Here is an 11,940-nt window from a genome sequence, read left to right on the forward strand (position 1 = left end):
TCTTTGCTTTTCAATTGAATTGTACAGGTTATAGGTCACATTAAAGGTGGGAAAAGTTTTGAAATGATTTATTGTGGTCTCTTTTTTATATTAAAAAAACTGGCATTTTAACAGGGGTGTGTACACTTTTTATATCCACTGTGTATAGATACATACACACACACACACACATATATATATATATATATATATATAAGTGCTACAGAATCCTGAAAGTTCAAAATATTGAAAACACACAGGATACCAACACTTACTATATTCCAGCACAAGTACATATAAAAACAAATAAAACACAAACTATATTACTGTTTTCCAAGTATAAGCAGAGTGGCAAGCCCCCCTGCACTCCCCCCCCCCCACACACACACGCACACCCTGCAACTTAAATATATCAACTCCCAAGATTGTGCTTAGTGTAGTGAAGTGCAGTTTTGGGGAGCTGATATATTTAAGTAGTAGGATGTGTGGGGGTGCATGGGGGGCTTGCCCCCCTGCATATAGTTGAAGAGTAATATGTTTCAGTATGTACTTGTGCTGGAATATAGTAAGTGTTGGTATCCTGTGTGTTTTCAGGATTTTGAACTTTCGGGATTCTGTAGCTCTCCTGTATGTGTGTGTGTGTGTGTGTGTGTGTGTGTGTGTGTGTGTGTATATATATATATATATATATATATATATATATACACACACACATACAGTATACCAATTCACACACATATACACAGTACACTTTACACATTCTGTCGACTTGTTAGTCAATTTTTGGATGTATAAATACCTAAATTAATTGATGGTTCGGTGTGTACATCTGTTTATAAGAGCCATTTTTATAGGAATGCCATTGTTAAGGCTACTAGTTGTCATCCTAGTTATGTAGCGAAAAATATTCCCTTTGCACAGTTTTTCAGATGTATATGTATTTGTAACAATCAGGTAGAATAAGAAAAACAAGATTACTTAGTGTTTAAGCAATTTGAATTTAAAAATATGATTCCAAGATGATGGAAGAAAATCTTAGGTAAATGCCTTGGATCAGTAAGCATTGTTAAAATATGATACCAAATTTAATACAAAGCTTAAATAGGTCAAATTTGTGACTATCTATGGTAATAAACCATTTATGGTAAGAAATATTCTGAATAAATGTTGGGGTATTTTGTCAGTTGACCCCTTTTATGGGACTATTTTAGGAAATAATTGTCAGATGACTTATATGACTTATAGAAGGGGACGAAGAATTGACCAGTTTCTTTCTGGTTATAAACAAATGGCTGGCTCTTTTAGAACAGTGGGCTGTAGTACCCGTGGTACTTTCCCTTGTGGAAACTGTAAACAGTGTGGTAAGATTTGCAATACCAGATTTTACATCTGCTAATACAGTGAGAACTTGTGATATATGATATTTTATTAATTGTAACACTGAGTGATTGGTTTATATGGCAGTGTGTAAATCTGGTGCTTTTTATGTCAGATAAAGCTCACTTATGTGGAAACGGTGAATTTCCCTTCACTTAAGTGATGTCAGGTTAAAAGGGAAAGAAGTGCTTTGTTTAAACATCTAATGAAACATAAAGACTCAAAGAAATAAAAAAAAAAACTTGATTCTACAGAACAAAAATGAATGGTCAGTTTGAGGGTGATTGTATACCCTAGTTTAAATGAATTAATGTAGTTATTCATAATGAATTTTTCAGAATGTTGATGTTCTTTGTGTTTCACTGTTGCAGTCATTACATTTGGGTTATCTGCTTGCAGGAAGCCCTCAGCCGGCCTGATTATCAAAGTCTTGGGTCCTGCGTCAGTAGCTGTCTCTTCTTCCATGACGTCAGGTAGTCAGGGGTATAAAGCATGCAGCTGACGCCCTTACATCAGTTTTTCTTGCCCCAGATGTCAGGTGCCCCCATAATGGGAAGCAATCATATACAAGGTTACACCTCCAATTATAAGCAAATACACCAGAAAGCTTAAATACAGTAAACAAGAAGAGAGGTATAGAAAATAGAAGTCAGGGGGCTGGAGGGAGAGTAACCAGGACTGCAACAGTGAATAAACTCGAACATCTATATTTATGGTAAGTGTACACAACTGTACTATGTTCTTCATGTTTCACTGTTGCAGTCATTACATTTGGGTATATTCCCAAAGCTAAGGAAGGGAGGAGGCAGTTAGAGAGCATTAGGACCAGCTATTAGGCCCCACAAGACTGCAGTGGCAAAACCAGCTCTGGATTTAGAGAAAATAGGCAAGTGGTAATGCTTGGTGAAGGTATGAAAAGAACTCCAGGTAGCAGCTTCTAGGATGTCCCTGGTAGGAACACCTCTGGGAAAGGCTGTTGAAGTAGATGCAGCCCTGGTGGAATGTGATCTTATCCCCTGTGGGGTAGGTTTTCCATGGTGCTTATAGCAGAAATGAATGCAATGGCCTGTCCATTTAGAAATTATTTGCTTTGAAATGGCCTTCCCCTCTGCCTCTGCAGCAAAGGCAACTAGCAGCTGTTCAGTTATTCTGAGAGGCTAGCTTAACAGAAGCGTTGTCGGCAGTTTTAGACCTGTGCGGTCTGTCTCTGTCTTTATCCTTAAGTTTTTTTGGAAGATCGGTAGTCGGATGGCTTACCGAAGCCATTTTGGAATACGGAAATCGAGAACGAAAGTATTTAGCTACAATAAGGGCCAGATGATGAATAGCTCGGGCGTTAAACAAAGCACAAAACCGACAGCAAGGTACGTTGTGGTCTGGGACTAAACAGGTGATGCAGTAAGAATGGAAATCTTAGTGTGGTATTTGCTTTCCACAGGCGAGACAATTGTTAACTTTTTCTGACATCGGTTAGAGCAAGAAAAAAGGATCCCCAATGGGGTACTTAGCTTTAGAAGACTTCAAGATGATTCAATTTCGGAAATGAAAACTTAGGTAGCGGCCGACCGGCACTCGTGCGAACTGCTTCTGGCTCCTCGGCAAGAAAGACGGTGTAATGGCGTCGACTGCCTGTTTTTATACCCCTGATGACCTGATGTCAGTACTGAAGCGACAGCAACCGACGCAGAAATACTAAGCCTCTGGTATTCGGGCCGACTGAGGGCTACCCCTGGTAGGATAACCCAAGTGATGGCTGCAACAGTGAATACACTCGAACATCTACATTTATGGTAAGTGTACACAACTGTACTTCCTTCCTGATTGCCATTACTTCAGTTAAGAGTGTCGGAGCTTCAATCCTTATCGATTAAGCCTCCTTATGTGATCTTCCATAAAGACGGGTATCCTTACGGACTAATCCTTCCTTCCGAAAGTGGCCTTGGAATCAAACATTAATCAGGTTATCAATCTCCCTGTTTTCTTTTGAACTTTCAAAATAAGGGCGAGTGTAAATTGCACCCGCTGGATGTTCATAGACAATTACATTTTTACTTGCACAGAGCAAAGGCCTTTGCAAGTCTGATCAACTTTTTATTTCCTACTATAAGCCCTTTTTAGGGAAACCTGTATCAAAGGTCAACATTGCTCATTGGATCTCTCAGTGCATACTCTTGGCGTATTAATCCAAAGGATTATTTCCTCCAGGTCACGTTAAGGTGCATTCTGCTAGGTATATGGCTGTTTCAGCTGCCTTTTGACCCAGAGTTTCTTTAGATGGCATTTCATCTGCGGCTACCTGGGCATCTTCACATACTTTTATTTCCTGTTACAAGTTGGATCTTCTATCCAGAAGTAGGGCATCCTTTGGCTCCGTTGTGCTCTGGGATATCCTTCCATGATGACTTCCCAGGTTTTTGGTAGCTGGGGACTCTGTCCTACAGGTTGAAGACCAAATGAAAACAACTTTAGATAAAGAAGTTATGTACTCACCATAATGTTCCATCTGAGTTGTTGCTTTTCATTTGTCTTCAACCGTCCTTCCCCCTGCCTTATGTGGGCTGTGTGGTTGTCTGGCTGGAAGGGACATGGACTTCTCTTTGGCATAACTGGTAATTTCTTATGATACCCTCTGGGTAATTTTGCCAAGGGTTAAGACATTGAGTCAGGTTGGAATGCTATGGGGGGCAGCAAACTCAGTCTGAGGGGAGGAAGGAGATGGGGCATTATGGGTAGGGGAGGAGCTTGGATCTCAGATCCAGTGCTGGAAAAATATGGCCTAGTCGGATCCATCCCAGGTCCGTGCCCCACAGTTTGAAGACAAATGAAAAGCAACAACTCAGATGGAATGTTATGGTGAGTACATAACTTATTTTTTCACTTCGAGCAATGCCCTACATTTCTTTCCAATGTAGCCTCATAATTTCCTTTGAATCAGATGGTTAACTTGTCAGATTTTGTACTTTGCACTTGATGGACATACATTGTCATTTGAGATTTTGGAAAAACAGATAAAACTCTGTTTCCTTCTCTTTTGTCAGGTTGGGAAGAGGTGTTGCCAAGATAATTATTTCCAAGTGGTTGTCTGAATGAATTTCCTTTGTGTATAAGGACAGAGAGTTATTCTTGCCCTGCAACCCTAACACTCATTCCGTCTAGGTGGTTGTTACTTCCACAGCCTTCTTCTCCAGAGTTCCTATTGATATCTGTGCTGCAGCTTCTTGGTCTACTGTGCATGCCTTTATATCTCATTTCAAGCTTGATTTTGTAGTCCAGGTATAGGACCATATTTAGTTCTGTGACCCCCACAATATTGTTCCATGTTTCCTGCCAGGGGTTAGGTAGCTAGGGATTGTGTCCCATCTGTTGAGGATAGACAGGTGAGACAACATTGGATACAAACATTGTGTATGTGCTGTTTTTTCTGTCCTCCTCTGATTTTCCTCCTTCAGCCCCACTGTCCCACTGCCAAATTGTTGCTATTCTTGGTCTCTCGACTGACTGCACTGGGCCTTCTCAGAGCCCAATCTTTTTAAAAGCCACTGACTGCATTCCTTTGCTCACACTCTTGTGCATACATTGTATTTTATTACCAAGATAGTCTGCTGTGTTAGGCATGCAAAAGGGAGGGGAATTTTGGGTAGTGGAGTATCCTGAAACTTGGATCCAAAGATCTAAAGCTAATGGTGCTGGATCCATATTTTTTCGATATACTTCCTCAGTTGAGAAGTCTGGAAGAAGACAACACGAATCTAGTTATGGTAAGTACATAACTTTTGTATTTAGTCTATCAGTGTCCAAAGTCTTCAGCATACTCACATGCCTTCCCCTCTCTATGTGAGATGAGGCCTGAGAGAAGATTTAAGTCTAGGTTATATATTCCATGAGATATGGTGCTAAAATATTATGTTCACTTGTGACCATAATCTCATTCTGGAGCCAGTGGGAACGTGGAATTTGGGGGGGGGGGGTGGAGTTGGAGGTCTGGGTAAAACCTCTGTGTCATGCTCATTTGAGCCTGTAGGTAAATCATGATGTTTGTGGAAGATGCACCCAAACTGACCAGATCTATGGCTGTGGTTAGTATATTAGCTTTGTTTTTAAATCTACTTACTGTACTGCCAGCCAAAGCATACAATATAAAATTATTGATGTTAAATATTATGCAAATGCCTTATTTTTATTGACTTCTGTTGCGTTGCTTGCTGTTATTATCTGGAGGACTCTTCTCTGGTGCCTTATTGAAATTGGTACCTCTTTGATGTTCTTCCTAGTTGACAAATGTAAAACAGATAAATAAAATTGTCAGTATCACCTTCTACATGGAATTGGCAAAGCAGTGTGCCTGTTTCTATGAAGATTGTTTAATAAATTCACTTACAGCAACCCATAATAAATTAATGATGGGCAAAGTTCCAGTAACTACTTCTCAGAATGGTCCTAATTACTTTGTAAAATGCATCCACTTTACATTTATTTGTAAATGCTGTGAAGACATAATCTTTGCCATTTAATGTTCTTCACATAGTCATGTTGCACCTTTATATATTATATAAACAGTGGGAAGTTGTAACCTGACATGCTATAACAGTGTTGGCAGTCATATTAAACCATTAAGTAGATTTTTGTTTATTTTAGTATTTTTATGAAATTCTGAATTATCTTATAAGTATCTCACTTGAAATATCAAATCAGTTATTTGGAATAAAAATATTTTCTGATGGTTTCTTTCTTATAGTGCCCACTCAGGTTATATTGGTTACTGAAAGTAAATTTTTGAAAATAAATCAAAACCATGTTACTTGAAATTTCCAATAAAAAATATTTTTTCCAAGGTAGCAAATTATGCCTTTTGCAAGTTTCCTATTGTTTTCCAAGTCTAGTAACATTGGTATGTGTTTGCTTATTTATAGATTTTTTTTTTATGAAATCTGATTTTTTTTTTTTTTATGTTTTTTCAGGTGTGTTTGCATTTCCTGTCTACTTCCTTTGTAAAAGACAGAGAAAAAGGACACGGACTGGTATGCCAATGTGAAAATTAAGAGATTGGACCCCTTGTTCTTTTTTAACAGGATGCTCATGCAAGGACAGTTTAAGCTGCATACCTGAGCGCAGCACTGTGTGTCTGGCATCAAGTTGCAGAGATCTGGAATCAGTAGAAAAAGCAGCAGCGACCTACACTGTCTCACCTTCTGTCTTGTTTACAAATCTGCCTTTGTAGACTGCATTGTTATCATTCTCTGGCACACCAATGAACTCATTGGTAACAGATTGTCGGGGAACTGTGATGCTGTGACTACTTTTTTGCGGGGACAGGTTTAACATCACATTACAGCATAGTCCCATTAGCAGGACCGTAAAGAAAACATGTTAACTTATTAAAGATTATTTTTCCAGACAGGTTTACTTTAAAGGGAGAGAGACTTTTTGCAGAGCATTCATCATGTCTTCTGGTGTGTTTCCATGCAAAAGAAGTGCACTGACTAAATGAGATAATGGCATCTCTCGACTTTCCGATGAGCTTAGGTAGTCTGATGACCACAGAATCCTACAGGGAGAAGCCATTTGCTGCTATATAGTTTTGTGTAAGCCATCTTTGTCTTATTTTCAGCAGGCAATGGTCAAGAAGTGCGAGTCTTCCCTGATTTTAATTATCTGCTAATGTGCTAAAAAATGGCTTCTGGAAGCAGTTGCTGTTTAGAGAAGGGGTAACATCTTTAACCACTGAAATTGGTGTTTGTAGCACAGATTCATGCTGGGGGTTCGATGACAGCTATACTGTGTGAAGGAATTGATTTAATAGTAAAACATGAAACCTTTGCCACGGGTTATCATGTTTCAGCATCTAAAAAATGTTTAATTCCTTAACTGAAGAGCAAATATGGTTCACTGCCTGTAGTAGAGCTTAAGAATTGACAGAGAGTACTGTCTGAAGACATACTTGTGAGCTGTGTGCAGGTTACCTAGTGTAGATGTACTTGCACCCCACAAATTCATCTTAAATACTTCTCCCACAGAATCTAATCTGTCAGTGTAGGCTTGTGAACAGACCGCAACAGCTGTACTCAGACTTATTCAGGCAGATGTATAGTATATGGATTGATTAATAACTCGCTGGTTCTGCCAGGTTTTCAGGGGTCAGATTTTCTTTCCATTTCTGGCTCAAGTAGAGCAACTGGTGTTACTCATACTAGCTGCAAGTGCACTTTAAAGAACCATTGATACTGTTAGAAGAATACTTTAATGCTGGACACAAAACAATTGATGCATTTAAATAGTTGATTTTTTATTCCTTTTTATTTATTACTCTGTTGAAACGTGGACTCAGGATAACTGTGCTTCAAGGTTCATCTGTTGCCACAACTTCTTCCCAGTTTGATGTCCTTAACTTTTTATATAAATTGTGCTTCTTGCAGATGCTCTATAGAAACAAATTGTGCAGTTGGGGGGAAAAGTGACTGTAGCAAGTACAACAATTCATCATGTGCTTATATAGGTAAACAAGTGCCAAGCAACAAGGGTAAATATTGGAAATGAGTATGACAGAACTAGAATCAATATCATACTCATAGAGTAAGGGGGGGCTGCAGTATTATTCAGTGAGAAAAGACCACAGAATGTGAAACGCACTTCCAAAAATTCCTTTTTGATTTAACCTGCCTGAATACTCAGGATATTAATTTTTGAGGACTGTCTCCATTACGACTGATGGAGAGGAAAGTGGAGGAAAAATAAAAATAAAAAAACAAAATGTGACTTAATATTACATTTTCTAAGTGTTTCCCAAAATATACAATGCTGCACATTGTTTTAAATTGGTGCCTAAAACTTGGACTACTGCTTTACTCGTATTCTGTTTTCAGTATGTAAAATTATAGAATGTTGCTGGTGAGAGGATGTCAGAATTTTTACATTTTACTAGCTTGCCGCTTATATACAACTATAAAATAAAAGACATATGCAGCATATGTTGTAATAAGTACCTTACTCTTCAAAGGGTATGATTTAGAAGTCATGCTGGGGTGGAAAGAATATTTAAGTTCAGAATTAATACAAATGTTAAAGAAGTGTATCCATTTTTTTATAGACAGCATAAACCTCTCACTCTTCCAATGACTTGAGCAACCCGTAGCCTTCATATTTTTACAGGAGGATAAGAAATCTCAGGCACAACATCAGCATTATGATGCATGAAGAGAAATCTCAGAAACTGGGTAAAATTCAGCTATATAAATCTGATTTAAGGTTGAACTTCAAAGCACTCACTGCCTTAGGGCTAACCACTAATCATAGTACAGTACATTTTCACAGTACAGTGCTGCTGGCACCCAAGCACAGCTTTGGATCAACAGCCCTTGATGTGTGATTTTTTAATATTTGTCCTTTTGCAATGAGTTTGAAAAGCAATCCATTCTCACTTGATTCAGACATACTTTTCTAATGATAAAGAATTCAGCAGATTTTTCCCCCTTTATTCTTTTGAAAAGTTCTGTTACGTCTTTTGTTTTTCTTAAACTGTCCTAAAGTAGGGAGAACAGTTTTCAAAATAACTGATTGTGTAGATTACTTGTCTGGTAGCGTTGCTGTTACTGAATAAAATGCCTCTTTTAGAACATTATTAAACTCTTGGTGCCCTGATAAGACCTCTTTATTCAGTCTGATACAGAATCAAATTGTTCCGTGCAGACAGATAGGAGTTTTATATGTGCCTTGCCTGTTTTAGATTCCTTACTTCTTAAGCATCTTTGCATTTTTTTATGTATTCAGTGCATGTTTGGAAACATTGCAGTAAGTACAGGAAGCATCATAAATCTAGTGTGAGGCATTAAAATAGTATACTGTCTTAATTCTTTCCTAAGAATTTTCCAAATGGACTAATAGATTAGCTTTCCAGGTGTGACCCATGATTTCCATCGGATGTTCAAGGCCTCTTATGGTTGAAGAGGGATTCACGGTATACCTTTTATATCCAGAGGTAAAAAGAATACACAGTGCAGTCAAATGTTATAATTACTCCATTTTCATAGCATTCAACAAAATGACTGGTATTCCTAACATATTGCTTTTCACATGAATGGATTTATAAATATCCATTCTTAACATATTTATTCTGCTTTGCAAATTTCCCTTTCTTTTCCATGTAAATGTATTTTAGTGTGGGTGAGCCTGGATTTAATTGTGTGGAATGCAGTAATTTCACAGAAGTTCAGTATATATTTTCAGTTACATTTTACACACTTGCTGTTCGGTGTCTTATATTTGATATATGATATTAAGATACAGAAGCTGTGCTGTCTTATCTCATGACGCCATGAATCTTTAAACAACAAATACAGAAGTAGTAGAGTGCAAAGTATGAGAAGATAAAATGTTCAGATCATTCCATTTAGGAGTTTAAGGAGCACCAGAACTTTTAGAATAACTGATTAATTCTGTAGGGCAGTAAAATATATGGATAAAGTTTTTGACTGCAGCATTTGTTCCTTCTTTAATGCATGGGGTTACAGGGGGCTAGAGCTTGTAATGGCATCAACAGATGTAAGAGAGGAAACAGTCGTGGAAATACAAGCTATTTCAGGATAAGTCAGACTCGCATTCATTCCACAGACACACCCCCAAGAGCAATCCGAACATCATCAGTTCATTTTCCTGTATCTGTTTGAGATGTGAAAACACCCAGAGCTGAAATAAAACCCACAGAGAGCCATTCAGACTCCAAACAAAAGGCACCAGGCCAGAGAACCAAGTCCTGTAGCCTCTGTGCCACCCTGACTGTAGTATGTACTGTTAAGTATATAGCTGTTCAAACAGTTTTAGTAGTATTCCTTCTTCCAGAATCAGGCAGACTGTGTTTGGCACTTGACCTGTGTTTTTCTTGTCATGGCTGAAACAGATCTACTAAGTTTGTTATGACCTTATTATATGTAGTTTTCCAAAGTACAGCTTAGCTTGGCAATTTAATTTTCTTACAGTCCTTGAGCTTTTGATACTATGTTTTTTAGTACCTGAATTGCATTGGCAGTATATTGTGTTGATGTACTTTGTAGTCAGGGTTGCAGTACTAATACTTAAGACTTCCTGCTATGCAGAAGCCCATGACTGGCCCAATTTTCTGAGTTTTAGCATCATCCCCAAGCCAACAGATGTTTTACAAAATGTCTGGGTATAAGAAAGGATCATTCTGTACCATCTTCAGTTCTTTCTAGCCATGCAATCCAGTGCACTTCATGTGTGTTTTATATGATCATAGTCTGTCAGTCAGCTTGTGCTTCCAGACAGGTAAGAACCCCACTGGGGACATTTCTTCTGAAATTAATGTTTTAAAAAGTTAATAACTGTCCCGAGGACCTGGTTAAGATATCACAGGAATTCATGGCCTTCATAACCTTAGCAAACTTCCCTAATCTCCTTGGCTGCAAACAAAAGGACTAAGGATATAGCGTTCCTAGAAGAGGAAAACTCCTCACTCTATGAAGATGAGGAGGAACTTAGGTCACTTGCAGTCCCAAACTTACCCTGATTCAGACTCGGATGACACTCTTTCTTCTGCCTCCCCACCTGAATACCTTTCCTTTGGGAACATGTTACATAAAATGGAAGATGACTTTAACTGGGAATTTAATCAATTCTCCAAGCTGAGACACACTACAGGGAACTACTAACCTTGCCGTCCCCTTGACCTTTGGCTATTCCCCCTTTATACCCAGATTCTTTACCACCTGTTGCAAGGAAAGCAGACAGGTTTTACAGGGTACGTGATTCACATAAACTTCCTAAAGCTTATCTCTCAGTAGTTTCTACTGAAGCTACCAAAGGGTTTCCCAAAGGGCCATCTCAGCATCCATAACCTAATGACAAGGAGAGCAGACTCCTGGGCAGGTTGGGTAAGAATACTTATACCTTTGATAACCTTGTCGTGACAGCATTAAACTGTCGATCTCATATGAGAAAATATTTGCAATCACTTCAAGACAAAATGTTAACAAAACTTGATTCCATGTTGAACAGAACTTCATGCAAGGACATGGCAAGACACTGCCTTAGAGGTAGCCAGACACTCCTTGAAATGTGGTTATGACACCTCAGATGTTTCTTGCAGGGCAGCTACCACAGGAACAGTTATATGCAGACATTCTTTGCTAAGAACTCTGCTGTTTGCAAGTCAGGTTAAAGTAAAGTTAATGGATTCCCCACTGGACAGAGTTCCTGTTTGGACTGAACAAATCTTCGAGAACCTAGACAAAAAAAGGCAAACAGATTAAAACTGGTAAAGAATATTGCTTGTTCCCAACTCCAAGATACAGTAGAAACTACCCCTCTGTGCCTTGGCCCTTTTCACTCAGGCAAGACAAGGGGAGAACTCCCTATGGAAAAAGACCAAGACAGTCAAGAAGATGACAACCACGGCAGTCTCACAGATCGGGTGCTGCCAAAGAGCACTCCCAGCACAGAGAACATATGTGACTGTTTGTTACAACTTCTTGCCCCTTAATACCCACTCCCTGCTGGACCACTGGCAGGCAGACCTTCCTGTACTTAAACCAGTGGAAGACCATTACAAGGGATCAGTGCATTCTCAGAATTATA

The 11,940-nt window shown here is 38.8% G+C and overlaps 1 protein-coding gene across 1 annotated transcript in view; it reads left to right on the forward strand.

Annotated features, from left to right (window-relative positions):
* RNF217 (ring finger protein 217) overlaps positions 1 to 8,984 on the forward strand; it is a 1,666,157-nt gene extending 1,657,173 nt beyond the window's left edge. The window contains exon 6 of the mRNA XM_044073883.1: positions 6,315 to 8,984. Within this exon, the coding sequence (XP_043929818.1) occupies positions 6,315 to 6,388 (74 nt within the window). The 3' untranslated portion in view covers positions 6,389 to 8,984. The remainder of the gene's footprint in view (positions 1 to 6,314) is intronic.
* The last annotated feature ends 2,956 nt before the right edge of the window (positions 8,985 to 11,940 follow it).

This window comes from Protopterus annectens, chromosome 1.part1 (genome assembly GCF_019279795.1).
Source record: "Protopterus annectens isolate FY-2018-M chromosome 1.part1, PAN1.0, whole genome shotgun sequence".
NCBI lineage: Eukaryota > Metazoa > Chordata > Ceratodontiformes > Protopteridae > Protopterus > Protopterus annectens.